Source organism: Labrus mixtus, chromosome 4 (genome assembly GCF_963584025.1).
Source record: "Labrus mixtus chromosome 4, fLabMix1.1, whole genome shotgun sequence".
Taxonomy (NCBI): domain Eukaryota; kingdom Metazoa; phylum Chordata; class Actinopteri; order Labriformes; family Labridae; genus Labrus; species Labrus mixtus.
Window position 1 is genome coordinate 3,763,835 of NC_083615.1, and position 24,898 is coordinate 3,788,732.

The 24,898-nt window shown below is 41.9% G+C and overlaps 2 protein-coding genes across 5 annotated transcripts in view; one reads left to right on the top strand and one right to left on the bottom strand.

The window, feature by feature from the left end:
• LOC132972409 (isocitrate dehydrogenase [NADP], mitochondrial) overlaps positions 1-9,516 on the top strand; it is a 375,783-nt gene extending 366,267 nt beyond the window's left edge. For all 3 annotated transcript variants that reach the window (XM_061035211.1, XM_061035212.1, XM_061035213.1), the window contains exons 3-12: positions 2,423-2,514; positions 3,151-3,316; positions 3,598-3,758; positions 3,842-3,985; positions 5,604-5,740; positions 5,953-6,104; positions 6,260-6,372; positions 6,634-6,731; positions 6,816-6,908; positions 9,098-9,516. In XM_061035211.1, the coding sequence (XP_060891194.1) occupies positions 2,423-2,514; positions 3,151-3,316; positions 3,598-3,758; positions 3,842-3,985; positions 5,604-5,740; positions 5,953-6,104; positions 6,260-6,372; positions 6,634-6,731; positions 6,816-6,908; positions 9,098-9,182 (1,241 nt within the window). In that variant the 3' untranslated portion in view covers positions 9,183-9,516. The remainder of the gene's footprint in view (positions 1-2,422; positions 2,515-3,150; positions 3,317-3,597; positions 3,759-3,841; positions 3,986-5,603; positions 5,741-5,952; positions 6,105-6,259; positions 6,373-6,633; positions 6,732-6,815; positions 6,909-9,097) is intronic.
• A 526-nt stretch (positions 9,517-10,042) lies between these two features.
• znf710a (zinc finger protein 710a) lies at positions 10,043-16,631 on the bottom strand. 2 transcript variants are annotated; one of them, XM_061035208.1, is made up of 5 exons: positions 16,512-16,631; positions 13,051-14,535; positions 12,075-12,266; positions 11,806-11,980; positions 10,043-11,369 (listed from the first exon to the last, which is right to left on the bottom strand). In XM_061035208.1, the coding sequence occupies exons 1-5, from the start codon at positions 16,554-16,556 to the stop codon at positions 11,200-11,202; spliced, it is 2,067 nt and encodes a 688-aa protein (XP_060891191.1). In that variant the 5' UTR covers positions 16,557-16,631; the 3' UTR covers positions 10,043-11,199. The 2 variants fall into 2 exon arrangements, with proteins under 2 accessions (XP_060891191.1, XP_060891190.1); XM_061035207.1 differs by having other exon boundaries at positions 13,021-14,535.
• Positions 16,632-24,898: the final 8,267 nt, after the last annotated feature.

Sequence of the window (24,898 nt, forward strand, 5' to 3'; positions counted from 1 at the left end):
TTATCACTTATTGTCTTGATTATTTCACTATTTGATAAGTCTACAGAATGAAAATGGCTATTTTGTTTTTACAGAACTCAAAAAAATGTTCCGTTTATTGTTTTATAGGGGTCAACAAGCTCATCCCATGCTGGGGTTACATCTGCTTTTCTTAACTCTCTCGTGTCTCCTATATGCTAGTGAGTAACATAGTTTTAGATTGAAGGTCACGACTGTCTCTATGAGGTTATTTTCAGAGCCTCGTGTTCACCATGTATCTGTACTCGGCAGAGCAGAGGCTGTTTTGACAGGTGTTGCCGAGGCGTGACCGCAACCCGGTCAAAAGTCTTCACAAACCCACGTCGGTTGTTTTTTTTTTTTTTTTTTTAAATATGTATTTTTATGAAATGCATTTAGTTTTGTATGAGTACAGCTTGTTGTGCAATGATTTCCACCAAACCTCTTCTGTTTACTCGCATTATTCTGAGAAAGGCTCTAGTAGTATGAGGGAACATTCATTTGGCTGGGAAAGCAGAGGGGTCACTCGATCCCTTCGCTCCTCCCCCTGTACTTTCTATTCACTGAACAAGTCCTGCTGGCAGCGCTCTCACACATACGCCAGAATGAGATGATTAAATGTTCTTAGCTGTGCTGATCCACCTGGGAAGCAAAGCATGCAAGAGACCGAGGTCTTAAGAGTTTGTTAGGGAATGAAAATAAAGAATACTTCATGTTGTTACAGATCAAACTTTTTTTGTCAAATTTCTTTGTAGTTTTAAACAAAAAGTATTTTGAGAAGGTTGCATTCAGGATTCCAAGAAAGTTTAAACCTCATAACTAATGTCTTTTATAAGTAGAGTAACTGATGACTCCTAAATTAACAAACAATCAAGAAAGCCCCCTTTAGCAGTGATGCAATTTTGATCCTTTTTTCTAATTGGCAAAGTTTCAGTTCTTAAGTATGGTTGCAACAAAGTTCTCTGAGGTTTTGTCAACCAATGGCTGTAAAGGGCAGTGTTATTGTACATTGGCCTTGATTCATTTACCACACACCGTCCCTGCGCAAAAAATACTTTGATGAAGCCATATTCAGGGCATTCCACCGATCAAATGTCCGTGGCTGAGATGAGATGAATCACATGTCAAGATAAAGTTTGGAGGAAGTCTCTAAAGTTTGACTATTTTTAGTTCTTAATGTTTATGTTAGTCTCTTAAATGCACGGTATGTAATTTCCGCCGCCCGAATAACGAAAAGACAACGGCGAGGCTGGCGGGGAATCATGGGAGTGATTCTCTCTGCTACTCCACCCCCCGCCCCAGATAACTCTGAGTTGACTGTAATCAAGACGAACGGCCGAAACAGACCCGAGGAAGGGAACATGTTTACTGACGAGCTAATGCATTACGGCAGCTTTTCAGTAGCAGTTTCCCGCTTGGTTTATGTAGCGGCCTTTCACATAACATCCGGTGTTTCCACGACAACAACAAACATTTTGTGCCTGTCGTGGCGACCGCTGCAACAAGACACGTCCCGTAACAACTACTATTAAATGTTTGATTTCTCTGGCTTTGATAACTGTTGGAAATATTTGAGGTTATCTAATAAATCAACAACAACAAAAAAATATTAGAGATGTTTAGTCAGTTTTTAAATTATAATTTAGATATTTGAATGTAAAAATTCCACATATTGAATCTTTTAAGGCAAATAAGTCAAATGTTCATCACATGTAACTCTACCCTGGTATTGTTCCTTTTTTTTTGGACCAGCAACAACAACATAAACTTAAACTAAACAAAAGGTGCAATGGCAGCATGTCTAACTCAGAGCAAACAATTTGGTGTTTCACTAGAAAGATTCATTCATTATAAAAATTATCATAATTCAACGGTTTCCTTTTATCATCTTATCGACTTATAATCTTTGTAAGAAGTAAATTGTTGTTATAATAAAAAGCTTTGATTAGATTGATTTGAGTCAAACGAAAAGTGAATCAACCAAATTAATCTGAAGTCAATTTACTATCAGTGTGTCTATTTATTCACTTTTCATGTAAAACTGCTAAATCATTCTTTGGTTCCAGTTTGTGATTTTGTTTTTCTTCATCCTATTTGATAGAACATTTTACATCATCCAGTGCTGGAGCCAGTTGGAAAAGACATTCTGAGTGTGAATGAAACAGAAATTAAAAGACAGACAGACCAATCCATAATCGTGTAGAAATTGCAGCCTGTGGCACAGATTTGATCCGTCGTGTGTGCAGGAAAAGGGGAAAATGCTGCTGGCTTCACTCTGCAGACGGCCTATAAACAGAATCTATTTTTTTCCATTCGTAGCTTCCTGTGTTTGCCTGTTGCTCAGCACTCAGTGAAACTCAAATGCATTTTTAGTGAATGGAAAAAAAAGTTTAATTTAAACCCTTTCCATGTGTGTTACTGACAGATGCCGACAAACGCATCAAGGTGGCCCAGCCAGTGGTGGAGATGGACGGAGACGAGATGACCAGGATCATCTGGGAGTTCATCAAAGAGAAGGTGAGGGTCGGGGGGGGGGGGGGGGGGAGGGGGTGGTGAAGGGTTAAACGCACTAAACACCGCTGTGAGTCCCAAAGGACAAGGGTACCCACGCTGTGTCTGTCTCACTCCTATTTTTACATCACAGACTGACACGTGGACGTGAGGGGAGGGTTACAGGGAGATTATGTATGTATGATGTGGGGGAGGAGCCTGTGTGATGTTTCATTCAGTCAGTGGCTGATTTTCATCCCGAGAGAACAGATGGTGTGTTGGCTCAGGAGGAGAACGTGGCGAAGCATGAGATAAAACACAGTCATCTTTTTTTTTTTCTTACAACTGATGCTTCAAAAAATAGAACCTGTTAACACATTTAAACATGTAAATAAAAAACACTTGCTATGTAAGAAATTAGACTGCAGAAGCTGATTATTGTATATTATTGGGCTTCTACTGAGAGGAAGTACCTTGTGTTTACAGTCCCAGTGATCCCAAAAATAAAAAAGTTTCCTCCTGTGACTGAAGTTTTCTTTACATTAAAGTCTGTTCTAGAAAGATAGCACGATAGATAAATGACTTTATGAACGCCTTAGTGTGGATCAGATAGGTTGACAGGATGCTGATCATTATCTTGTGCGTTCTTTGTCGTCGTTTTAGCTCATCTTGAACAATGTTGACGTCGAGCTGAAGTATTATGACCTGGGTCTGCCGTACCGCGACCAGACTAATGACCAGGTCACCATCGACTCCGCCCTGGCGACTCAGAAGTACCACGTGGCGGTTAAGTGTGCCACAATCACACCCGACGAAGCCAGAGTGGAAGGTATGGAGCAGGACTTTGATAGCCTCCTATGCAGTTCCAGTTAAAGAGAAACAAAGAACTGCACACACTGTATTTTTGTCTTATGTAAAGGGAAAGCTTTGTAGTCACTCTACCTGTTGGCAAACACTCAATTTAAATTGTTTATAATGCAAATCTATTCTATTCAAATTCCTTGCAGCAGCAATACCTGAAACAAGCATGCTGTCTTTCTTTTGATTCTGCTTTTTGTAGGTCATCTGTATTTTCTGTCTTAATATAGTTTACTGTGTTTTTATTTTTAGAGTTCAGTCTGAAAAAGATGTGGAAGAGCCCCAACGGTACCATCAGGAACATCCTCGGCGGCACCGTCTTCCGTGAGCCAATCATCTGCAAGAACATTCCCAGGCTTGTTCCAGGCTGGACGCAGCCAATCACCATCGGCAGACACGCGTTTGGTGATCAGGTAATTCTCCTACCTACGTAACGATGAACTGGGGAACTTCAAGGACTCGTCTGATGGCTCTTTTTTGTTTGTTTTTCTTACAGTACAGAGCAACAGACTTTGTTGTCGACCAGCCTGGCAAATTCAAAATGATCTTCTCTCCTGCTGACGGCAGTGCGGGCAAGGAATGGGAGGTCTATGACTTCCCCGCTGGTGGCTGTGGAATGGGCATGTACAACACAGACGAGGTGAGTGTGACCTGTAATTTAAAAAAAAAAAAAAAAAAAAAGCTGGCTTGTTCTCAAGAAATCTGACCCCCTCTAAAAACAAAAACAAAAAACAGAACATGTTCGTCTCTCTCTCAATACTCTCTAAATCAGAGAATGGTAGCACCTGTCTCAAAGCGAAGAAACTCATTTAGAATCAGAATCAATAAAAGCGTCTGCTAAGTGAATTGTAGAATCAGAATCAGGTTTTATTGCCAAGTACATTTAGTCATACAAGGAATTTGACTTCTGTATAGGTGCTAAACAATTAACAAGGAAATAAAGCAGAACTAGCAACAACTTAAATAATACAGTATAAGAAAATATTACAATATATAAAATGTAAAATATAAAATGTAAAAAATAATAAATTTAAAAAAAGAAACCAGATAATAATTAGAAAAATGGTTTTAGGTTAAATAACTGGTGCTTACCGCAAAATAATCTTTAAGGAAATGTAAATAATAGAAGTACAGTATATGGTACATTTGTTGAAAATGTATGACTGCATGAGCGTTTAGGTGAAATTCAACTCAGAATTAACTTAAGTTTCCATGTTAGTAATGAAGTCACATGTCACCCTACAAATGAGGAATATCACTAAACGGGGATATGTCAACGTGAACACTACATCTTAGTGGGATCAACATATGGTTGGTTTAACAACACACATTGATTTTTTTAACATGTATGCATAACAAAAAAAATATGCATAGGACTCAATCTGTGCTTAACTAAAGAATTGATGGATGTGTCCTTAAAGCAAATCCCTGTGAGAAGGATAGCAACATGTTCAGTTTAATATTGTATCTCCTTGTTAATTAATTACCACCAGGCACGTGACACAAGAGAATTCATCTAAACAGGATTGTTGTTGTTGTCTTGTAAACAGTGACCCTAGAGGATACCCTGTTTTTCCAAGAACGTATATTTTGTTTTTTTAGATGCTGGGGGGGGGGGGGGCGTTAGATTCAAGTCTTGTCAAGTATTTCAAAGTCATCTTGTTTGTGGTAGGAATAAAATTAGACTCAGATTAAATTAGACTCTGCTAATTGATATTCATGGTACTGAAAGGAAGTGTGGGACTGTTTTTGTATATGGCTTTAAGAGCTTTGAAAATACTTCATGATCACTAAAATGAATCCAAAGTAATAAAGGCTTCATTCTTGCTGGTAGTTTCCAGTTTCCACACCGATTAACACCCTTTTAGACTCACTGATTTTTAGTCATTTCAAGCAGTTATCGCTCAAATTACTGTGGGATTAAAGTACTTATAAATCAAGAACTTTTACACGTTTTTTTTACATGCTTGCTGAAAACCAGACAATTCTGTATAAAATCAGCCCCGAGGCTATTTGCAGAATCGACACGGAAGTCTTTTTTTTTTTTTCAAATTTTAAGAGCAGACTAACCTCCTCTCAACCCGCTAATCTACTGTTTTGTTTGCATTCATCAACACAGGTCTGTTTGATTTAACAACATCAGAGGTCACGGTAGATGACTTTCAACTTGTTAAGTTGAAGGTTGTTAACCTCTGTTGCTACTGATAAAAATGCTGCTGCAGTAAGTGAACTGTGTGTGTTTTTCTCTCCCTTCACAGTCTATCACAGGCTTTGCACACAGCTGCTTCCAGTACGCTATCGGCAAAAAGTGGCCACTGTACATGAGCACAAAGAACACCATTCTCAAAGCCTATGATGGCCGATTCAAAGACATCTTTGAGGATATCTTCCAGAAGTGAGTGTCCTCTCTCTTTGTATGAAGTGTTTCAGTTGTTACAAGTGACCATTTGTGCATGATCCACTTCACTTTGTTTTCTTATCGACAAGCCAGAAAATATTAAACTAAATGATCAGATTTTATTCATTCTTATGTACGGAATAAAAACACTCTCCAAAGTAAAAGTAGCTGTAGTTTCTGATGTGTTTTTTTTTTCATTCTTCCTACAGGCACTACAAGCCCGAGTTTGACAAACTGAAGATCTGGTATGAGCACAGGCTTATTGATGATATGGTCGCTCAAGTGCTGAAGTCTTCTGGAGCCTTTGTGTGGGCTTGCAAGAACTACGACGGAGATGTCCAGTCTGACATCATCGCACAGGGTGGGATATTTAAAAAGCAACACCAGTATAGCTTTTTTTTTTGTTTTGAAATACTGATACCTTTAAGCACATGCCAATTTTTATTTATTTATTTTTTTTTTTTAGCAGATGTGTGGGTTGCAGATTTTTATTTCATGTTGTCTTTCCTTTGTTAGGTTATGGCTCTCTGGGACTGATGACTTCAGTTCTGGTGTGCCCTGATGGGAAGACAATCGAGGCCGAGGCTGCCCACGGCACTGTGACCAGGCACTATCGCGAACACCAAAAGGTCAGTCAGTAACCCATCTTCATAAATCTCAGGGCTCGGTATTGGAAAAACATTTCAAGTGGGCAATGAAACAGAATGTCCCACATAGTGAGCTTGCAAAAAACAAACTGTAATCTGTTGAGTTATACTGCCACCATGTGGTGATCCATGAGAATGAGAAATATGATGACTGCATGATTGCACTACATGAATGATTATACTAGAAAATATTGAAGCACTGTTTGCAGAATATTTAAAAATGATCCTCGACTTGATTTTCAGGGAAGGCCGACTAGCACCAACCCCATCGCCAGCATTTTCGCCTGGACCAGAGGCCTGGAGCACCGTGGCAAACTTGATGGCAACCCTGACCTTATTAAGTGAGAGTTGTTTTGAATTTGAAGAAAATGTAATGCCTCACAAATACAAGATGCTTTTCCCTAAATATCTTGTATCATCCGCAGGTTCTCTCAGACTCTGGAGAGGGTGTGTGTCGAGACTGTCGAGAGCGGGACGATGACCAAGGACCTTGCAGGCTGCATCCACGGCCTGCCCAAGTAAGCTCACATCTGTGTTACTTCTTACATTTAGTACAGGAGTTGTTGAAATACCAAATGTAAGATGTGTGACAGGGGATCTCTGTTCTCTCTCTCTCTCTGGAATGCAGCATATTCATTAGTGAATCAGATATAATGGCCTGAACTATTTATACAATTCTACAATTCACCTAGCAGACACTTTCATCCAAAGCGACGTACATCCGAGAGTAAGAACAACACAAGCAAGGATCTAGAAAAAAGGGAACAATGTCAGTAAGAGCAAACGATCAGCTTTGAGTCTGACTGGACACACAGGTGCTGACAGGAAGTGACCAGAGGCAAAGCACAACATTGAGGGCAGTTCTTGAGAGCTCTAATCAGTATAGAAACCATCTTATAAGTCGTCGTTTATCAAACAAAAACCATCGTCATTACCACCATCTATTAAAATAACTATTTAAATATCTTAGAGGTACTGCAAGATAACACAATCACATCTCTGGGAGATTTCTGAAGGGTTAAATAAGGAACAGAAAGCTATTCTTCTCCACGAGACATCACACCGTAAATCTGTAGAATGAAAGGCGCGAGTGAAAGACGTAACATTTGTATCTAAGGTGTGTATGTCCAATTGTGCTGGAAATTTCTATTAACAATGCAAAAGAAAGGATTATGAGTCAATCAGTGTCTTTGTTTAGTTTAATTCTTCTTGCAAGTAGAAGGAACAAAGATTGAGAGTGTCAATACAGTCTGATGGAAAGCTCCAAGTAATCACAATATGCTCGGGGTTATATACACATGCTTCACAGAAAAACCTTCATGCCTATATGAGGATTGCAGATACAGGCTCAGGCAAATATCAAATACATTTTGTCATACATTTCAACACGTCGTATGTCAAGGAAACTTCAAGTCTGAGTGTCTTTGATAGCTATCTGTGAGAAACGTTCATCCTCGGGTAAAGACAAAACAAGAATATTACGTCTTAACTTATTGTAGCATTTCTCAAGCGAGCTGTAAGTAAAATGTGTCCTTGACAGTAAACATAATTTTTCCATTACACAGTGCTTCATGTAAATCTACAAAGAAGGGACGGTTGTTTTCATTCAAAGTATAGAGAGAAGGGAATCGAGGAGACAAATCAGTCAACAGACAGAAAAATGTATCTGCCAACCTTTTAATAATCATTAAAACATTGAAGTATTTGTTTTCCCCTTTGCAAACAAACCTCAGTTCCAGCATCAGACTCATGTTGGACTGCCACTTCTGCTGGTCTGTAGCTGTGATCACTGTCGACCATATTGAAAAACAGTTTGAAGAAAATAATCTCAGGATTAATCATTCACTCAATAAATCAAATCTTACTAGTTACTTTAGCTGTCAGATGTCCTTAAATTCTTTAAGAAATGTTTCCTACTACAAAGCCATCTTTATCAGTCTGAAGCACCGCGATAGACCGGGAGTTATTCATCCCGATTCTGACCTTCTACAACTTAAAAGTGTGACCCCAAACAAGCTGATAGTGTCAGTGGGCATGATCTTCTGCAGCCAGTAGGATGTTAGTTTTTTAACATCTCAAGATAACCTTTTGATTTCTTGTTTGTCAGCAGTAAAACTGCAAAATGGTTTTCTGTGGTTTAGTGGGCCGTTATCCAAGTTAAAATTTAGATCTAAGGGACTGCAAAGGTTTCCTTGTATTCTGAATAATTAATTAAGGTTGCATTGTGCTGATTTCTCGTGAAGAAATGCACAAGAAAACTGAAAGGAGAATTGCATGATTTCCCGTTTAGATCCAAGTACAGGTGAAAGATTTATTTTAAACATTTGATTGAACCCTAACTCAAGGGTTGGGTTACCCCAGCAGAGGTATGTGCTGTCTTGTTCACTAACTTGTTTCCGCACATCACTGGTACATGTACAAGATGAGCTGTTAAGCTATTAGCTCACCTGCTAATGAACACATCCATGACATACGGCAAAGCATACAGATTATTGCTTGAAATGTTCAGCTATGATCGGCAGGATAGATTTTCTAAATGTGACATTAGCATGAATCTCGCTCTGCATACCAAATAATAATATATTGATAATGACAAAGCTGTTGATTTTGAACCAGCGATATTATAAAAAGTTATACCCTCACAGTTATAACGGTGTTTGTCCTTAAGTATCATATTGAATGTTCTGATCTCGTCTTGCCTTCTCAGTGTCAAGCTGAACGAGCACTACGTCAATACCACAGACTTCCTCGACGCCATCAAGACAAATCTGGACAAAGCCCTCGGCAACTGAAGAACTTGAAAAAAAAAACGTAGTTAGCCTGGAGATTGCAATTTCACTCATCTGTTTCTGTACCTCATTTTTAACTTAAAAAGGTCAATAAACCCACGTATTACTGAAGTTAACAAAGTACTGTGTTTAGAATATGTAGTATTCTATTAGGTTATTAAATGGTCGACAGCTGTACTTCCACCCAATGCCTCCCTAACTACCTGTCCCATTATTTGCAAGGTTTTATTTTTGTAATGTGAAGTACTGTATTCGATTACTGTGTAATGCCTCAGGCAGGACTGAAGTCTTTGTCAAACATGTTTGCCAATAAATCCCTTGTTTGACTCACCTTTAACCTTTTGTCATTGTTGATTTTTAAAAAGAAACGTAATGCATTTTTAAAGGTAAATAAATTTATTATTTTACAGTTTTGTCTTGGTACACAACATTGTACGTACATTTCTATCCACATTATCTCCACACTAAAGTCTAATACAGAAAGCCATTTAAGCTGAACACATCCCCCTTTGTATCATCACTAAAAAAAAAGTGACGCAATGGAAGTGATGGAACACAGAAGCTTCTTAAAAAAAACTCACAAAATTGAGCGTTTTTATTTTAAATGCACTATTTTAAACATTGCAAATGGGATACCTTGTTTGCAGGTTACAAGTTTGAAAAGCTAAGCACTCGGAAACTGAATATATTGAGCATTTCCCAAATCATTTTCCACAAGGTCCGTGGCCCTGTCACATGTTGGGAGGTTGTCGTTCATCACTTCAGAGCAGTGTACAGCATGATGGATGGCATGCTCTCGCAGACACACTGGGGCACTTAATATTTCTGTCCAAGATTTTTTGGGACATTTCTTGTTTGGATTCATCCATACACAAAAAAAAAAAAAACAACTGCAGTATGGAAACCGGGTTTGCATTGCTTTTGAGAAATGCTGCAGTCTCGTCTGGAGTCTCAAGGCCTGGCTCGGAGGGAGAAAAAAAAAAGGGAGACTTGCTGTAAGAGGTGTGCTGTACTAGAGTCTATTCTCTGTGGTAATCTTTTGAAGTGATCTATATGGGTGGGAGGGAAACCTAAATGTAATTTCATGAGGTCTGCGATTGGACCCCAAGAAATCCAATGTCCCAAATTTACTCTGCAAGATTTGATCTGATTCTTTGGTGAAGGGCTCCTACTACTGAAATTGGTGTTTTGATTTTCTTTTCATTAGCATTTTAAAAACATTCCCCTGAAACAATTACATTCATGGACGAGAGATCAATACGGGATGCTGCTTGTTAATGCAGAAACCTTCAAATGTAGACACTGTGGTCCTCCAGTGCAACGCACTGATTAGAATACCAGCCAACATACAAGAAGACTGATGCATTCTGTACAATAATATACAATAAAAAAAACAGATTGTAAATCCATTGGAACAGAACTCATTTTTGCAGACATCAAATTTGATTTATCACAGTATAAATCAAAGCTTTGGCAAGTGAGATGAACAGTAACACTTGTTCCCTTCTTCAACCTTTCACATTAATTGACCCAAACGACCGAGAGAGAGAGACTGGGATTGTCTGATAAATAAGTGCAGTAATCCATCGCCGTATGCTTTTAAGCATGGAAGCAAAAAAAAATGTGCTTTAAAAATTAGGCTCAGATGATGTGTCTGTAGTCAAGCAAATGACAACATAAACACATTTACATATATATTTGTTTTACCTTTTTAATGCTTGTGTTTAAGACAGTCCACTTTTTTTTGAATATAATATATATTTCATAAGTAGATTTGCTGTTTTTTTTTTAGAGATGAAAAGAACATGATAATGATAAAAAAAAGTAAACATTTCCAAAAAAATGTGTAGCGATACGAGTGATTCCAGTGCATATGAATGTGCAGTTTGCCGGGTTCTTTAACATTTCAAGAAAAACCCCGAGCCCCATGTCAATGACCAAAAAAAAAAAACAATCCCCTTATCATTATTTCACACTTATATTCAGTTCGGGGTCCTTTTTTTTTTTTTTTTTTGATGATTCATGCTGTGTTGAAGCGCCCTGAGCCCTTTCCGTAGGTGCTGTAATACTCCATTTGAGAGAGTTTAGCAATGTCCGGAGTGTTGTTGTTGTTAGCCCGGTTCTCTCGCTCGCTGAACTCAAAGCTCTCCTCTTCGAAGTCCTCTTGGCCTTCCGGGTCTGGTGGTGGTTCTGAATGAGAAATCAAAGAAAACACATTTGATCCAATCTGTCTCTCAGTAAAACAAACATACAGAACATTTACTTAAGACACAGGGCCCCCATTGAGGACGACCAATAGATTTCCCTTCCTCCACTGCCTCGGTATCAGACTTTACTGATAGAGACAGGCATGTCTAATCCAGGCACTGCTATATTTACTAACTCACAGGGGGGGGGGGGATGACAGAGAAACACCAAAACACTTGGCCACTGTATTACAGTACATGCTGAGTCAAAGTGCATTAGAAACAGCCTGCTTGATAATAATGCATCATGAAGCCAACCAATCAGTCCAAGCGGGAAATTTGCCACACATGCATCATATGTGAATTCAGATTTCTTAAAGGGATGTTATCTATTTAAAAGCAGAGAATAATTGGGGATAGTTGACGGAGGAGCTCTTCACCTTGTCCTTCCGTCGAGGTGTCCATGATGCCGTGTTTGACCTTCATGTGTCGGCTGAGGTTGCCCTTCAAGTTGAACTTGCTGGAGCAGTAAGGGCACTTAAAGGGCTTGCTACCGGCATGGAGATGCATGTGACCGAGGAGGTTGTACATTCTGTTGAACGACTTTCCGCACACCTGAGGGACAAGAGGCAACAAAAAAAAAGTCAGTAACCCCTTCCCTTTTCGGACGACTTTGTCCTGAACAGAAAACTCCACATGCCCCACTCACCTTGCATTTAAAAGGCTTGACGGGGAGGTGGACAATCATGTGCGTTTTGAGGGTCTGCTTCTGGACAAAGGTCTTGAAGCAGACGTGGCACTGGAAGGGCCTCACACTGGCGTGGATCAGCATGTGTCTCTTGAGGTTGGCAGACAGGGTGAACTCTCTGGCGCAGACGTCACACTTGAATTCTTTCATACCCTGAAGGAACAAGAAAAGTATTTGGTCCCTTTTAATTCATTTGGCACAAGTATACAGTTTAGAGAAATATTAATAATGAGTCAGGCACACAAGGACCTTGCATGGGATCATATGCACCCTGGCTTTGGTTTCAGCTCATTAGATTACACTAGCAACCCCCCCCCACACACACACACACACCACCACCACCACCACTATCTCTATCACCTCCCATAGTGTTAAAAGACAGAGTGGGAAAAAGTCTAGTGAAAATAACTAAACATTTCCTTGACTTTTATTTCAATAATTAGGCAGAGGCACGTCCAATGACTAAGATGTTTCTCTCCTATAGTATGAAACAGACTACAAAATGAAGTGGAGAGGCAAGAGTGATTCATCAGACACAAAGGGAAGTAGCTCTGCAAACGACACACAACACAAAGCGCATGCAAGAGGGGGGTTGAGCCACACACACAAAAAAAAATTCAAGGCCTTTGAAGGCTATGTTTACAAAGCAACTGGTTTGGTGGAAAGGCTGTGATGTAAGTGTGCAATATATCCCCATTTTATGAGGAATAATAATACAGTGGACTCTTGGAGTGAGTGAAGCTAAAATGTCTTCCTGTAAATCCCTAAATCCCTTATTTTTTTTCACATCTGGATAATGACATTTTTCTATTTTAAATCGAGGTTTAGTAACGTGTGGTTGCATAAGGCGAGCTTTTCCAACATATCAAAACTGCTAGACAAAAGGGACATCTTTGGTGTTCGGTACCTTAAGTGGGAGGGTGCGCGCTGCCAGTACCTTGTGAGTTAGAGCGTGCTGTCGGAGGTGGTGGATCTGGACGAACTCCATGCCGCACTCGGGGCAAACGTAGGGCCGCACATTCTGGTGCTTCATCAGGTGGTTCTGCAGCTGGCTGCGGTACGCGAAGGACTTGTGGCACTGCGTGCACTGGTAGGTGGTGGGGCCCTGGTGGCTGGTCAAGTGGCGCTTCAGGTGCGCGTAGGTCGGGAACTCAAGGCCGCACTGGGTGCAGACGTGGCACTGGCCGTTCTCGTGCTTGTTCTCGTGGGTCCTGAGCTCGCTGGGGTAGGCGAACCCCCTGCCGCAGAAACGGCAGCTGTAGGGCTTGACGTCCGAGTGCTGCAGCATGTGCCTCTTCAGGTGGCTGGTCTGCGTGAAGGCCTTCTCGCACACGGTGCACTTGTGAGGCCGGGTCCCCTGGTGGGTGAGCAGGTGAGTCTGGAGGTGGCTCGGCTGCTTGAAGAGCTTTCCGCAGTGTAGACATTCGTGGGGCTTAATTCCATTGTGGCCCAGAATATGAGTGACCAGGTTGTACTTGGACGTGTAGGACTTTTCACACATGCGGCACTTCCAGCGTTTCAGGCCCTCCCCCACGTCTACGCAGTACGACTCGTCGATCTGTACGTTGATGTCCAGCCGGTCGATCTGCATTCGTCTGGCCAGGCCCTCTGGATCCGACCACAGCATGGCCTGGTTGTTGTCCTCGTACTCTCCCGGCAGGGCCATGTCAGGGGACTCGTAGGCCACCTCATTGGACTCATAATAACGGCTCTCCAGGGGACTGCCACTCTCGTTATTTGTCTTGAGGTTCAGTGCCTCCTCCTCCTCCTCCTCCTCCACCACCAGCTCTTCTTCCTTCCTCTCTTTTTCTTTGCCAGTGTTTACTTCCTGTTTCTGCTGTCCATCTGTTTGTGGCCTGGATGTATCTCGCTCACACGAGGGGCAGCTTCCGCAGGCCTGCTCCTCTTTCAGACAAGACTTTTGGGCGACCGGATCCTCCGACTTGCCGGCGGTTCGCCTGCTGTTCGTGTGAATGCAAGAAGGAGGGGTGTCGGACTCGAGCCGTTCACCTTTGACCTGAGCCTGTGGACTGGGCACTTTGTGCGGGAGACCCTCCGATTCCCCTTCGCTCCTGGGCCTCTTGGTTCTCCCGCGGGGTCCCGGCCGCCTTCTCTCGCTGCAGTGGGGTTGCGGCTCGGGCTCCCCGGCGGGCTCGGCCAGGTAGTCTCCGTTCGCCCCGATTAGCTGGTCGGCGTACTCGTACTCCGTCGCCTCCGTTGGAGGAGGCGGGCACTCTCTGGGCTCCCCTGTGTAGAAGCCATTAGGAGCTATGGTCGCCCCGAAGATTTCATTCTGGGAGATGAGTCCAAGAACGGCAGCCTGAGCCAAAGATAGCACCACCACAGGCTCCGTCTGTGTACCCACATCCATTTGGCCCTCAGTCATCTTGTACGTCCGCACCAAGCGGCTACTCTCCTCCTCCTTGAAGAAAACACACAAACAAAAAACACCAGTTTTTAAAAAATTGGATCTTGTGTCTCTGTTTTAACAAACCCAGATGTATCTTCATATAACCCTGATACTGGTGTCCTTCCTATTAACTAATAACAAAAGGTTTGGTATTGACATTACCGCTAACTCAAATTTGAGGTTCCAGTGCTATGAAATTAGCTCAAAAGCAGATAAATGAAAGTAACCCAACAAGGAGAAGTTAATGTTTTTTCAGGATTACTCTGAAAGCTGCATTCCTTTTATTTCTCTGAATCCAAAAGAACAGTCGATAAGGAAGAAGATAAGGCAGATCTGTGTTAGCAACCGGCTTCCTTCCTTGACAGGCTTTAGAATAATAAAGAAAAACACAACAAGGGGATGCAGGTCCAGCCAGGATGTTGACTTCCGCCGACTGTCCTCAGCACTTCCTTTGGGGTCCCGGGGCAGCCTGACTGACCAGAAAAGTCAGCTCATCACTGGTTTCTCTATCTGTCCCATTCATGAAGAGCAGAGCGCCTCAGCTCTTCGCTCCGACTTAACCGACTTCATAACGCCTGCCACACCGGCTTCCTTAACAAGATGATGTATGCCGCCAGGCAGACTCATATCCATAACAGACATTCGATTGAGCTTTGAGCTCATTCTGTATTCCAGCCTGATGCATAAGACTCACAAATGTAATCGCACAGTTCAGAAGTGATACAGACCCCACATGCACATGTTTACCTCCCTCACCTGTGAAAGTGATACACAAAAAAAAACTATGAGGAATAAACTATGGTTCAACAAAACTGCCTTTCTGGTAAAGGGACAACCCTGAATTGCTGTGCTGCTGGTTTCAGGGTTATTTCTCAGCAAGCATCTGACTGGAAGGAAAATGTATAGAGAAGAGCTCTGACCCCTACTTTCCTGTCACACTTTTAGTCTCCACTCTGTGCCACACATAAGAGGCAGCAAGGGCTGCTTCCTCTCCTGACACAATACTGAAAGAAAAGAAAAGAATGGATGGAGAAAATGGAAGAGGAGATAGAGCAAGAATAAAGGTGTGTGTGTGTGTGTGTGTTTTTGTGAGTGTGTAGGGAGAGGGGAGTAGACCTGGATGCCCTGATAACCACGTCATTTATAATTACTGCTTTTAAAGTAGTCAGACAGAGACAGACTGTGTGTTTGTGAGAAAGAAAAGGAAAGAGACTGGGTGTGTATTTGAAAGTGTGTGTGTGTGTGTGTGTGCAAGTGAGAGAAAAGAGAGGGAGGGAGGGAGGTATGGAGAGAAGGAGAAAGAGCTGTGGGCGGGGGAGGAGTGGAGGGAGGGAGGGAGACGGAGACAGAAATGAGATGGAGGGGCTGAAAGATAAAGAAAGAGGGGAGGGGAGGGAGGGGAGGAAAGGGGAAGGAGAGATTGAGTGAGCATGTGAGAGGAGGGAAGAGAGAAAGGAAAAGGAGAGGGAGGGTGTGTGTGGGGGGGGTTGAAGAGAGACAGAAAGACAGAGTGAGTGAGTGAAAGAGGGGAAGGAGGGAGGGAGGGAGGGAGGGGGGGAGCTGGAGAGAGAAGAAAAAAGCACAGCAAAATGAAAGGCTGACAAAATGAAAGAGAGAAAAAAGACAAATGACAAGGAGACAGAGAAGGTAAAGAGTCCGTACTTTCACACACAAAGTTGCATCTGAAAGACACCTAAAGGACAATCAATTAAGAGCACAAGCCAAAACAAAAAAGTGCAGCAAAGATAGAAACACAACTCTTATCTTTTTCTGAAAAGACGCCCCCCCCCCCCCCCCCCCCCCCCCCCCCCACTGCAGCACTCATATGAATGTGAAAAGTAATCATGCTCCCCCCCCCCCCCCCCCTTCACACAAACAAGAGTGTAAACAGCTCACTAACAAACTGCAAACAAGTAACCACAATCACCTCCCCAATGGTTTCTTAGCAGCAAGACAATCGTTCTCCATCTTTCCGTTTACAAACTCACCACATTGTTCCTGGAGTGATGTTTGAGGTGTTTCAGGGATCTCATCCTTCAGGAGAAATGAGTGGAGTAAAAAAATCCACCTCCTATTTATATCTGTGGGAGAGTGGGGCGGTCCCACGGCTCATCCTCCTCCTACTGTTGCTGTTATCAGAACTGACTGTGCCTGCCCCCCCCCTCCCCGCCTCCCTCTCCACCAGCACCCCCCCCCCCCCCATACACACACACACACACACACACACACACACACACACACAGCATCACCCCATTTCTTTCTCTTCCTCCCACCCTCTCCTCCTTCCCATCTCACTTCTCTTTCTCTCCTCTTTTCTCTTACAAACACACACACACACACAAAAACACACACACACACACACACATCTTATCTCCCTTTCTCACTACATACAATTCAGCATGACCCTTCAACACACATTTCTCTTTAAGGCACAGAGAGAAACAAGCTCTATCGTTTCTTGATCACACTTTATACTTTGCATTTCCTTTTTTTCTTATGAGCGTGTGCTCAAATGCACAAACAATTATAAAAAATCTCATCCGTAGTTTTTCTCTGTGTGGCAGATATATGTGAATGTATTGTAAATTTACGCACACAAACACATTTACAGATATAGTATATCTATAAATGTGCATTCATATATGTGTATATCTATGTATATATATGTACGTATGCATATATAAGTGTATATGTATACATGTGTGTATGTATATGTGTATATATACATGTATACATGTGTATGTATGCATGCACACTCAGGCATATGTATACTTTCACAACATGCACAAACACTCAGAGACACTAGGGGTGGAGGTTCTTCTGTCACTAGCAAAACATCAGAATGATAATGTCTGACAAATGGTACAATTTTAACTTTCCAGAGACTGTGTAGTTTGCTGCTATTATTTCTTGATTCAAACTAATTAACTATTGAGACAGCCTGAAGTATACTGTCTGAGAAATTCACGAGAAGAAAAAAAAAATGAGTGACAAAAGAAAAGAGAAGGAGAAAGAAAGGAGAGAAAAGCAGTTAGGAGAGAGAGAGGGAGAGAGACAGACGTGGGGGAGAAAGAATAAGGAAGAAAGAAGTATAGGGAGGGGGAGTGAAGCTGAGTGGAGGAAGAGGAGGATGGGAGGGGGCGCAGGGAGGGGGGGTGAGAGAGACAGAAAGAAAAAGGGAAAGAGGAAAGAGAGCGGGGGTGGGGGGAGGGAAAAAGAGAATGCAGCAAAAAAAAGGAGGAAGAAGGGAAAGGAGAGACGGGAGGGGAGGGGAGGAGGGGGAAGCAGGCATAAGAAAGGATGTGGCAAAAGAAAAAGAAAGAATGAAAGAGAGAGAAAAGAAAGAGGGGGAGTGGAGGAGGAGGAGGAGGAGGGGGGCACGGGGATGGGAAGAGAGATAGAAGGAGGTTTGAAAGAAAACGCAGTGAAAGAGAAGAGCGTGGGGGGAGGGAGGGGGGAGGGAGGGAGGGAGGAGGAGGAGGAGGGGGGGTGGTAAAGGAAAGAAGGAGAGAGAAGAAAAAGAGAGAAGAAATAAAAAGGGGGGATGGTGGAGTGTGAAAATAAAAAAAAAGAAGAGTCCATCAGCAAGAGAAAAGAGAAAAGGAAAGGGGGGGCGTAGAATGAAGGAGAGGAGGTGGAGGGAGATTTGTGGTGGTGGTGGTGGTGGTGGTGGGGTGGGGGGGGGGTGAGAGCAAAGGGAATGAAGAGAGGAAAGGAGATAGAGAGACGGAGAGAGTGAAGAAAAGGAAAAACAGCAAGGGAAGACATTAACTATTGAACTTCCAGATTTTCTTTTCAGGCTGTGTTGAGAAACAGTGCGGCAGAGTACCTGCGGGGCTAAGCACAGGTTGTGTGCTTAGGTAGTCGGCACTGAAGATTGGTCCTTGATAATTAGACAGGTAATCTAATATATCAGAGACTACCTCACCTTTAAACTGTTTGTTTTTTTTAAACATACAAATCTAAAAGTACATCTGAGACTTGTGTGTGTGTGTGTGAAGATGCAGGCGAGAGCGACTCACACTCAGTGGACACATGCCAATTGTGACTGTAGGGCTGAGGACTGTGCATAAACATTTCCTACTAAATAACAGGAAAGGGCAAACCTTGAAAACCTTGATCAATCATCAGCGGCTGGGAGTGCTGCGAGAATGAGAAAGATACAGAGAAAGGGGAGCGGGGGGGGGGTTGGAGGAGGAGGAGGGAGAGATAGGGAATGAGAGTGAGCGTGAGGGAGGGGAGGGGAGGTGAGGGGAGGGGAGGGGGGGTAGAGAAAGAGAAAGAGATTGAGTGAGGGTGTGAGTGAGGGGGAGAGATAGCAGGAAGTCGAGGGAGAGAGAGAGAGAGAGAGAGAGAGAATGGGAGAGAGAAAATAGAAGGAGAGCAAGGGAAGAAACAAAGAGATAAGAGGCTGAAAGACAAAGAAACCACATGGAAGAAACAACAAGGGACACGTACATAAAACAACACAGAACTAGCCTATGGGGAAAACGAAAAAGACACAGACAACAAAAGTTTTGGGGAAGAAATGCACTTGGCTCCTTTCCAGGGGCCTGAGTCTTCGTAAAAAAAAAAAAAAAACAGCAAAACCTTTGCCCGCCTGTCCATTTGCTTTGGGTACATTTGTGCATAGGGCAATGGGAAAACTAATAGTGGAGAAAGCATACAGTGGATAATAAGCGTCAAATTTAATTCACTCCTTAGATTAAACAGGTTTTCTATGTGCATATGAGGCAAAGAAGAGGAGAGGGAAGTAAGCTGTTGCCCTGCTCTCCAGAGTACTAACCCTCATCTGGGAGTTTTTTTTTTTTTTTTGTGTGTGCATTTGTCTGATGTCTGAGATCAGGGACACACACACACACACATTTGACACCAGCACGCTTTCAGTTCCCCAACAGCACCGAAACAACACACTCCTGATACGGGGTGTCCATGTTTCTACCAGTGACTTCTTCTTGTCCATTTCCTAAACAGCCCCCCCCCACCCCCCTCCTCCGGCCTCGTTTTCTGGTCTCCCCTTTAAAACTATAGGAGGACAAACCATGCAGTGCAGTGTCACATCCTCTCTGTGATATAGGTCAAAGTTATAACTTTTTTTTTTTTTTTCAAGGCAAGAGGAAGAGAACAAGCCAGAGAGATAGAGAGAGAGAGGGGAGAGATAGAGAGAGGGGGGCAGATTCAGATATCAGCTGTCTTGTTTTACCCCTGAGAAAAGCTCAATGAATCATAAAACTGCAGAGGACTCATTGATGACAACTCCCTTTTTCGTTCTTCCTCTTTCTTTCTTTCTTTTTTTTGTTTGTGTGTGTGAGTTAAAGCAAAAGCGAGCAAACATTCTGCAAAATAATTTTTTTTTTTACAAGAGGAACTCCCATCAGCCACAGGTTATAGCGTCTCTGTTCGTGCACAGTCCACACACTCCTGCTTGCTGTAAGTTAATGAGCCCGACATCGTCCATGTTATTTCTTCATCCAGCTCCACTGACAGGCTGACTGCGTGTGAGACGACTGTGCTAGGTGATGGATAAAAATTCGACACCCTTTTTCACTGTCAGGCAAACTGGGAGCTGTGTAGGTTTGTGTACATAGGGGTCGTTATAGCGACAGTGTTCAGGTGAGATTTTTATTCTTATGGTCAGAAAAGAGAAGAGAGGAATCGGCTTGCTCCGTGTTTTGAACTTTGAGGTATTGGACTGATGTTATTCTCCTCTCAGACTAAGGCATCTAGCCCACACACCTTCTGTTATTGCCAGTTTCAGATCAGTCTCACCTTTACATTCTGATAAAAATCATAAGTCTAAAGGCATGATTAGCTGCTGTAATTAAGCTCTAAGAACAAAACAACACGAGCGACAATCGAAGGGGCTCGAATCGAAATCAATGCAGATGGAATATTGTAAAAGAAGTGTATAAAAGAAGCAGCCACACCCTTGTTGCACGCCTCCAGCTTCTTCCATTAAGGTCAATAGGAACAGAGTGGACACAGACAAGAGAACTGAAAGTAATAATAGGAAAAAGCAGCAGTCTTTTTTTTTTTTTTTCAGTATTGCTTCACTCAGTGCTGTGAAGGAGAGCAACTTTAACACTTTTAATTTGAGGCTCATGTGAGTCAATTAAAACAGACTATATAGGTGAATCACTTACAACTTTAAGCAAACATACATGTAGAAATCTTCTTGCCCCCTTTTTTTTTCAACTGTATGTTCAAAAATGTATTTTTTTACGCAAACACACAGGATGCAGAGATGGCCAGTGCAACAACAACAACAACAACCAAAAAAAAAAAAACCCTAAATAAAAGATTACTCTGCCCGTTTTTTTGTAGTGGGGGCTACTAAATGGAAAGACAGAATATTAGCAATGAAATAGCTCTGCTTGGAGACAACACTGGAGAAAGGAGTGTGGGGAGAGCTTGAAAAAAAAAAAAAAAAAAAGAAGACTGAATATAAAGGAGAAAAGACAGAGTTGAGGGAGGAGAGGAGAAGAGCATTCAGCAAGGAGGATATAAAAGGAACAGAGAGGGGGGCGAGGGAGTGAGACAGAGAGAGAGAGAGAGAGCTATGGAAGGAAAGAGAGAAAGAGAAGGGAGAGAGAGCATAAGAGGAACGAGAAAAAAGAGGGAGGGGGGGCATGGGAGAGCAAGAGAGAGAGGAGGAGAGAGAGATCAAGAGAAAGAGGGAGGGGTAGTGAGTGAGAGAAACAGAGACAGAGGACGAAAGAGAAAGACAGAGAGGAGAGAAAAACAGAGAGGGGGAAGGGAGAAAGAGGGATAGCCACAAGAGACTTAAAAACCACAGAATAAAAAAAAAACCCTCTGTCTGTCTGTAACTCTATATAGATATACAAATATGAATCCTAATATATGGGCACATTGCATTTCTTTTAACGGTGGGGGGGGGGATGGATAGTCGACAGCACAGATTTCAAGTTCATTCAATAAGTCGGCAAACACAATGTCGGACTATGGAGAACTCATATCTTCTTATCAGGAACGCATTTTTTTTTTTTTTTTTTTTTTTTTTATTGCAGTAAGGTGGGAGAGGAATTTCACCAAGGTGCTTCATCCTATTTTAGTCGCTCTGAAGTCTCTCTCCCTGCTATGTGATTCATGGGAAAAAAGTATGCTTATAAAATATATACTGTACACTCTCTGCATATTCTCTCTCTCTTTGTCGGCGCGGGAAAAAAAAGACAAGACGGACATAAAGAAGAAGAAGAACAATTCTCACAAAACGTGTGAGTGTCCTACATAGTGAAATGGCCCTAGATTTACTCAAGGTGAGGCCCACAATGAACCACGGAAGCCTATTAACACTAGAGGTCTCTGGAGTGCCTTATATGCTGGTTGGAGGCGACCACATTCAAACTGGCCATAAGAGACAAGTGAGGACGCAGCCACTGTCCCTCTATGGCCGTCACTCCTTTTGTATTATTCCTTCCAGCTCCCGGTAACAAATTTCAGTCGGAATTACTTTTCTTCCGTCCAAGTTTCATTCTTTTAAATCAAACCCCCTTTGTCTATCTCTTCTTTTGTACCTTCCTCCTGTTTCCATGGTTACCTCTCTCTCTGCTCTGTACACTATCTATCTCTTCCTCCGTTTCCCTCTCTGTCTCTCTCACTCTGTTCTTATCTTTCTCATTTTGCTTTCATCTCTGCCTCCCTTCCTCCTGCTTTATCCCACACCCTCCTCACTCCGGCTTTTATCTCTCTTCACTTTCATCTGTCTTTCACCTTTCTCTCCCCTTCAAGCCTGCCATTCCATCATGCTGCCTTTTTTTTTTTTTTTTTTTTTTTGGTTCTTACTTATAGAGAGAAAGTTTTATCGTTCTCTCTGTCAATTCTGCATTTTTAATCATTTCCAATTTATCCAACCCACTTTCAATGCCATTGAGTCATGCATTAAATTGTCTTGAGCTGAATGTGTGTGTGTGTGTGTGCGAGCGTGTGTGTGAGGTGGAAAGCATAGGTGCAGGAGGCTGTAGTCTTTTACCATCATAAAGGAAAAGGAATGATGTCTGTCATGATATCCTGAGATTAACTGGCTGCTGAGGTTTTGGCTTTCAGGAGTGCAGTAATGGATTTTTTTCTCCCCCCCCACACATGTTACTTTCCCATTTCCATAGACATCCACAGCCAGTTTACATCAACAAATTTAGAAAACTGGCACTTATGATTTTATTATTTTTGATTTACCAGTGGACCGTCTCGTGCTTATCTAAGTGGAGTCCCACTGAGACCGAAGGCAACGAGGAGGCAGAGCTCCTGGATGTGGGGCTGCCTCCTGTAAGGTAGCCTGTCATTTCTCTGCAGTGATGAAGATGTTCTTGTGAAGCTTCCCTCTATGCACCTCAGTTGGGAGATAATCGTATTCACACACAGCTGTGGTTGCTTTAAAGCACCACCACATCATGTGTCATCATGATACTGAACATACAACTAAACACTGCCTAACCACAAACAGAGATGGGACACAGAGACGTTTCACAACATGCCCCCATTAAGAGGACAATCAACGCCCTAAAATGTGTGTGTGTGTGTGTGTGTGTGTGTGTGTGTGTGTGTGTTGGCCTAACACCAAGTCACTGTTAGGTTGTCATCCGTGGTGGTATACACAGGAGGGGGAGTGTGTGTCTTCAAGTCAGTGACAAACTCATTCCAAGAGACACTGCATGTGGTGTGGGAGGAAGTTTTGTTCTGCAGCTTTGACTGAAACTAACCTCCCTCCCCTCTCTCTCTCTCCCTCGCCTTTCCCTTCCCCTTAAAGTACCACAACTATTCAGAAAAGAGAATAAAGAAAACCTGAATAGAAGAAGAGGGAAAAAAATGGGGTCCCTAGGCGAGAAAGAAAAGAAAAACAATGAAAGAAAACAGAATGAAAAGCAGCCAAAGAGAGAAAAAAAAAAGAAGGAGAGAAAGAAGGACAGGGAGGGAGGAAGGGAGGGAGGGAGCGGAGACAGAAAAAGATACAGAGCGTAAGGAGCATAAAGCAGGCAGAGAAAAGCATAGCAATGAAAAAAAACAAAACAGGAAAAAAGAAAAAAACACTGAAAGCTCTGAAAGACAGGAACATTTCAGTGGAAATAAATTCTAAGAAGAAAATGAGGGAAGCAGCATATTGGAAAGGAAAGGGGTTATTTTTTTTGGAAAGGGCCAAAATGGGCTTGCAAATTGTTAATCACAGTAGAGCTTGTGCAAATATTAAAGGCTATGCTACTTTTATTTGCATTTAGTAAACAGTCACAGCTATTAAGACCGGCTGAATGCCTTGTTTTCAATCATACCAAGAAAAGACAGTGAGCAGATAAACCATCAAGAGAAAAGCTTTGAATATTTGAAGGTGTAAACATTATAAGTACTCTCTCAGCTTAATTCATAAAGCCCCTTTTTAATACATGAAAACATGCAACACAAAGTGCTTCACAAAAGAACAGACGGAAAAGAACATAAATTGAAGAAAGAGATTAAAATGAGGAAGAAGGTAAAAAAACAATTAAAACGGATGAAATGCATTTAATCAGATAAAAATGCAATAAAATCAATAAATGAATAAAAGCAATACAATAGACAAAACCCAAAATTAATAACAGATGGTAAAAAGTTGACTAAGACAAAATGAAAACCAGAGATAAAACAAATGAAAAAAATATATATATAGAAAAAAAACACACTGAAAAAGGCTGTAAAATAACTCTTAATTAAAAGCCAGATTAAAAACGTAGGTGTTCAGTAATAATGTGTCACACAGCATACCAAACAGATTGGATCTTGATGTAATTTGACCTCATCATCATCATCATCGTTGTGTGTCAGAACACTTTTATTATTAGTTCTATTTGTTCTCCTCAGTTACAGGTTATTGATCAGAAACTTACATGTGTTCCATCGATTAGCCATTTATTCTTTTTTTTTAGCTTGATTTATAAAAAATTGAAAATAAAGGCAACATTTGGGTAAATGCATTATTTCCATACTTTGCTTAGGTGTAAATATACCAACATTTTGACAGTAAATATGAAGCCTCAGCCAGCAGCTGGTTAGTTTAGTTTTAACACTGAGAACAGGGAAACTAGCCAAGGTAACTGAAACAGCCCAGAAGCACCTTTGAAGCTCTTGTTTTTAACATGTTGAATGTTCAATCTGTTCAAAAACTGAAGTGCATGGGACTTAGCAGTTTTATGGTAAAAAAAATATCTATGTCTTTACCGTTCAAGAAATTAAAAAGAGGCTTTTGATGACTTGTTTGAAGCACTTTGAATTCGCCTTTTTGCTGAAATGTGCTAAATAAATAAACTTGCCTCGCCTAGTGGTTGCCCTAAAACCTCACGATGACAACAAGTATAAGAAAATGACTGCTGAAAAACTCATAAATGTATAC